The 6,060-nt window shown below is 44.1% G+C and overlaps 1 protein-coding gene across 1 annotated transcript; it reads right to left on the minus strand.

The window, feature by feature from the left end:
- Positions 1-214: 214 nt before the first annotated feature.
- On the minus strand, positions 215-3,234 carry LOC122129171 (piggyBac transposable element-derived protein 4-like). Its single transcript, XM_042704222.1, has 2 exons — positions 3,068-3,234; positions 215-2,497 (listed from the first exon to the last, which is right to left on the minus strand). Exons 1-2 carry the CDS (start codon positions 3,232-3,234, stop codon positions 898-900), a joined length of 1,767 nt encoding a protein of 588 aa, XP_042560156.1. The 3' UTR covers positions 215-897.
- Between the last annotated feature and the right edge of the window lie 2,826 nt (positions 3,235-6,060).

Here is a 6,060-nt window from a genome sequence, read left to right on the forward strand (position 1 = left end):
TGTCTCTTGTGTTATCATATACTGAATGCAAGCAAAACTACAGAGCAAAATCACACTCTTTCTGATTAAACCAATCTATGAACTGTCTGAAACAATGGATATCCGCGACCCCAAATGGGCCTTAAAAAAGAAAAATTGCCGCGCACAAACATGCCACTCCCCTTGGGGCTAAGCCCCCCCTTTCTTTGAATCCTAGAAACGCCCCTGGTGACAAGTCAGGGAGCGGTTCGCCGAACAGCTAGAAACGGATGATGCTGTCCATGGTGCTGAGATCTTCTTCATGCCAGCTGTAGCCTCGTCGGAGTTTTTGAGTTTAACAGTGAGGCCAGGCCGTTGGCTGATTCGAAATTTCTTCGCAAACGTGCCAAATATGGTTATAATCTAGAAAACTTAAGAAATAACACGAGACTACAAGGAATGTAATAAATACATTTTTAATTTAAATCAAATGTAAAGATACCCTTACAAAAACCTTCTTTCAGTGGTGCTCAGACTTGAGACTTACAACACATTGTAAATATTTCTGGCCAAGACTTTTGAACTCTGAACCTTGTAAACATAGTTGTTCACTACACATAGGGTGATTTCAGCCTTCAGCAATTCTCTGGTTTCACTACTAAATATTAGTAACTTCAGAGTAACCTTTTCCTCTCCAAAACCAGTGTCCCTACACAATGAATATTGATGATATACTGTAGGTGCAAACAAACATTTGATTGCCCCTCCCCATTGTCACTGCTCATGGCCCACCTGTGAAATACAATGGCCAATAGGTAATGGGCCTGGCATGTCATTGTGGCATTCTGTCCCCACAACCATCAGTTTTGAAATCCCAAAAGACTATACAAATATGGACTCTTCAGCTGTAGGTTATATCTCAATAGATTACAGAAAAGATCATTCCTCATCATGCCAAGCATTAAAACAGTTTCTCTCTGGTAGAAGGCAAAGGTAGACATGACATGCTCTGCACTTCCAAAGGGTTTTTGCTTGCTTTCCCCTATGCTTCCTGCAATATGCACAGGTCTTGCGGTTAGCATGAGCCTTCTTCCCACCATCAGTGTTCAGCTCAACCCCACAAACTGGAATGTGCAAATCACTGTCCTCCTTTACAGGAGCCTTTTGTGTCTGAGTGACACCACACAGCTGTTCAGTGAGCTCCTCCCTGAAAGCCTTCTGGGTCATGCTGTCCTTGTGCATGTTTTGCATGAGTTCTTTGTGGAGAAGGTAGGCATTTGTTGCAGCAATATCCAGGAAGTGAATAAAGAGTTTCCTGTACCACTTCATGGTTTTGTGCTGTGCTGTGTAATACTGGATCAACTCTCCTGGGAAACCTCCCATGAACTCCTCCACACCTCCCATGAACTTGTTGTATTCTACCACAGGTGAGGGGCATGGAAAGGACTGTGAAGACCAGACACCCTGTCTGGATTTCACTCTTCTCTTTACTGTATCCCCAGTGTAGGCTGCATGGATGGTGGAGCAGACAGACACCTCTTGTGTGTCCATCCATTTCACATAAACAAGAGGACCATCCCTTATCCAGCGGTACGTTCCTCCAGGGGACTTTTTTGTCAGTACATTGACATCACTGCGTGGACAGTCCCTCCGGGAATCTCGGTATGTTCCACAAGCACCAAACTTGAAAGCCAACAAGTCCTTGAAAAGCTTTGGGCTTGTATAGAAATCGTCCATGTACACGTGGTATCCAGATCCCAAATACTTTATGTCAATCAGTGACATGACAGAGTCATAAGAGAGGCCTTGCACTGTGGGGAAGTTGTTCTTTCCCGTGTATACGGAAAAGTCCAAAGTGTACCCATTGCTGGAGTCTGCTAGCACAAACAACTTGAAATCATTTGAAATGGTATGTCCTTTGCAAGCCACCATATGCTGATCCACAGCAATGTTCCTGTGGGGATGATAGAATGCCTTACAGGCATTCTGGATGGTGTTCATGAGGGGTTTGAGCCGGAACAGTCCGTCGTGTGCTGAGGTTCCAGTCTGGGCATCATTCACTCTCTCCTCATCTGGGTCGCTCATGTGCACATTCCAGGATATTGTTCTGTATCTGTCTCTTGCCATCAACTCTGCCGGGAAAGGGAGTGAGAAGATGGTATTCTTCCAGTTGTCATTAATGTCACGCAGCTTGATCATGCCCATGTAGAATAACAGTCCAATGTATTTGTAGAATTCAGCAACTCCAACATCCACCCATCTGTACGTTGCACCTCTGGCTATGTTCCCAGCAGCTTGCTTGTTGGTGTTTTGGCAGAGGGTTTCCACAGCATCCTCTGAAAAGAACAACTTGAAGAGGTCCAGAGGAGTGTGGTTGTCTGCTGCACTCAGCTGCACACCAGGCTCCCTTGCAGGAAGAAACGGCAGTGTTGATGGAGTGGCATCGTCATCATTTTCTGTCTTCCATGACCACGCATCCTGTTTGGGCTGACATCGTGCTCTTTTCCTTGGCGGTGCGGGTGCAATGTTCTCCAAGTTTCTGTAAGTTACAGTAAATTAAAAAAGGTTAGTCTTTCCTTTTATGTTCATGCATTTTTAAAACATAGAATTTCCGCGCTGCAGTTCACACATTAGACAGACCATGCATGACAACTACATATATTTACATGTCTTTCTATAATCACTTCACCAGTTTCGATCATTTACACCTCATTAGTTTCGACTTAAGCCTACTCATAAGTATTATAATAGCATACATTAATGATTTCTAACAGGAGTAAAACATGTTTTTAGCGTTTGTATGTTTACATCACTGGCTGCTATATAGCCACCGTGTAAGCCTTTGTTTTACTCCTTTCTGCGCAGACAACATACTCCAAACGTCCACCTTATACTTAACTCTGAGCATGATATGCCTTTACTGTATAATAGTCTTAGCGACATATATGATTCAAAATCACCGTGCAGTTGACGGCAGTAACCTGAAATAATACACCCAACTAAGAGCAAATCATGGCATGCGTTTTACTCCCTATAAGTTAACCAACAGCATACATTGAGCTAGAGTCAAATGAATATACAAGACAAGAGTAAAATGAATATAACTTACTCAATACAAATATCTTCAGCGGGGTCAAAACGAAGCTCAAAGTGGATGCGTTCATCCTCAGTGTCTTCACCACTTTCATCCGAGGAGTGGTTGTCCTCCTCGCTCTCCAGATCAAGTTCCTCTTGAATCCGGTGCGAAGCCTCAGTAGCAGAGATAGGTAGCGGCATCTTGTGGCTCTTCAGTCGGAATGAAACCAACCCAACATGTGGACTTGTTTATACTGGTGAAATGGGGCGTTTTTTTTTTGCCACGTCATGACCCAATAGCGATCGCCAATTTACCATCCTCTTATCATATGAATAGACCCAATTTGCTAATGGGTGGGTCATTAGGAGCTGCGGCCTCAATCAGACACTGAAATGTGCAGGATTTTGGTTTTATTCTCCTTACAAAGTGTCCTTTTTATGTGTCTGTTTCGTCTGACACGTTGTTTTTCGAGACGACAAAAAGACAGTTGAACGTATTCAGAATTGTGTGTTTGTACTTTCCGGCCGGATACAATCACAATACTGCTAAATCGTCAGTGGGGCCAGCGAAAAAAAGCTCAAATCATACTCATAGTTCTTTTCCCGAAGCGTGTCCATATTCGCTAATATTTCTTACGAATTTGAGTGGTGTCGGAATGAGCAAGGATTTCCGTCTTTACGCGCAGTGTATAATGCTATTTGATAGGCTGTTATCCGATCGCGTTGACAACATTTGCCTTGCCAACAGTTGCTAGCGCAGAAAGTCTTCTGAATTCTGATGCTGCGTTCGTTTGACGTGTCTGTTTTATGACGTTTAAGGGCTATATAAACCCCGTCTTCTCAAGAATTATTCATTCAGCGCACTACCGCTGGAGAGAGCGCCACGTTTACCGTCGTCTGTGAGACATTTTGGCAGCTCTCTCGCACATTGGGTAGGGATAAACCCAGCAAGGAGGAAACGTACTGCCGGTAGAGTGGGCACGTTTCCCCTCTGTCGAGCCTTCTTCCTATCCCGCAACCCTGGAGCCGTTCTTGGCTGGGTGAGTACTTGTAGGACATGTTTGCATTAGGTGACCGCTGAAATATACAGGCTTTTAATCAATTGGAAAAGTTCCACTTGAACTGGTTTGTTGCAGAACACCACCAAGCGTTTTCCTTTTGCTTAGCGGCTCATTTTGAGGCTGATAAAACTGGGAACCTTTGAATTCACTGCAGCCTACAAGAAGACTGTTTGGTGACAAGTCAGGGAGCGGTTCGCCGAACAGCTAGAAACGGATGATGCTGTCCATGGTGCTGAGATCTCCTTCATGCCAGCTGTAGCCTCGTCGGAGTTTTTGAGTTTAACAGTGAGACCAGGCCGTTGGCTGATTCGAAATTTCTTCGCAAAAGTGCCAAATATGGTTATAATCTAGAAAACTTAAGAAATAACACGAGACTACAAGGAATGTAATAAATACATTTTTTATTTAAATCAAATGTAAAGATACCCTTACAAAAACCTTCTTTCAGTGGACTTGAGACTTACAACACATTGTAAATATTTCTGGCCAAGACTTTTGAACTCTGAACCTTGTAAACATAGTTGTTCACTACACATAGGGTGATTTCAGCCTTCAGCAATTCTCTGGTTTCACTACTAAATATTAGTAACTTCAGAGTAACCTTTTCCTCTCCAAAACCAGTGTCCCTACACAATGAATATTGATGATATACTGTAGGTGCAAACAAACATTTGATTGCCCCTCCCCATTGTCACTGCTCATGGCCCACCTGTGAAATACAATGGCCAATAGGTAATGGGCCTGGCATGTCATTGTGGCATTCTGTCCCCACAACCATCAGTTTTGAAATCCCAAAAGACTATACAAATATGGACTCTTCAGCTGTAGGTTATATCTCAATAGATTACAGAAATGATCATTCCTCATCATGCCAAGCATTAAAACAGTTTCTCTCTGGTAGAAGGCAAAGGTAGACATGACATGCTCTGCACTTCCAAAGGGTTTTTGCTTGCTTTCCCCTATGCTTCCTGCAATATGCACAGGTCTTGCGGTTAGCATGAGCCTTCTTCCCACCATCAGTGTTCAGCTCAACCCCACAAACTGGAATGTGCAAATCACTGTCCTCCTTTACAGGAGCCTTTTGTGTCTGAGTGACACCACACAGCTGTTCAGTGAGCTCCTCCCTGAAAGCCTTCTGGGTCATGCTGTCCTTGTGCATGTTTTGCATGAGTTCTTTGTGGAGAAGGTAGGCATTTGTTGCAGCAATATCCAGGAAGTGAATAAAGAGTTTCCTGTACCACTTCATGGTTTTGTGCTGTGCTGTGTAATACTGGATCAACTCTCCTGGGAAACCTCCCATGAACTCCTCCACACCTCCCATGAACTTGTTGTATTCTACCACAGGTGAGGGGCATGGAAAGGACTGTGAAGACCAGACACCCTGTCTGGATTTCACTCTTCTCTTTACTGTATCCCCAGTGTAGGCTGCATGGATGGTGGAGCAGACAGACACCTCTTGTGTGTCCATCCATTTCACATAAACAAGAGGACCATCCCTTATCCAGCGGTACGTTCCTCCAGGGGACTTTTTTGTCAGTACATTGACATCACTGCGTGGACAGTCCCTCCGGGAATCTCGGTATGTTCCACAAGCACCAAACTTGAAAGCCAACAAGTCCTTGAAAAGCTTTGGGCTTGTATAGAAATCGTCCATGTACACGTGGTATCCAGATCCCAAATACTTTATGTCAATCAGTGACATGACAGAGTCATAAGAGAGGCCTTGCACTGTGGGGAAGTTGTTCTTTCCCGTGTATACGGAAAAGTCCAAAGTGTACCCATTGCTGGAGTCTGCTAGCACAAACAACTTGAAATCATTTGAAATGGTATGTCCTTTGCAAGCCACCATATGCTGATCCACAGCAATGTTCCTGTGGGGATGATAGAATGCCTTACAGGCATTCTGGATGGTGTTCATGAGGGGTTTGAGCCGGAACAGTCCGTCGTGTGCTGAGGTTCCAGTCTG

The sequence above is a fragment of the Clupea harengus genome, unplaced genomic scaffold, assembly GCF_900700415.2.
Source record: "Clupea harengus unplaced genomic scaffold, Ch_v2.0.2, whole genome shotgun sequence".
Lineage (NCBI taxonomy): Eukaryota > Metazoa > Chordata > Actinopteri > Clupeiformes > Clupeidae > Clupea > Clupea harengus.

Excerpts from the sequence above, each read along its gene's own strand:
- LOC122129171 (XM_042704222.1), bottom strand. The coding sequence starts at position 3,234 with ATGCCGCTACCTATCTCTGCTACTGAGGCTTCGCACCGGATTCAAGAG. Across the intron at positions 2,498-3,067 it reads GCTGAAGATATTTGTATTGA|AAACTTGGAGAACATTGCAC; the intron begins GTAAGTTATATT and ends TGTAACTTACAG.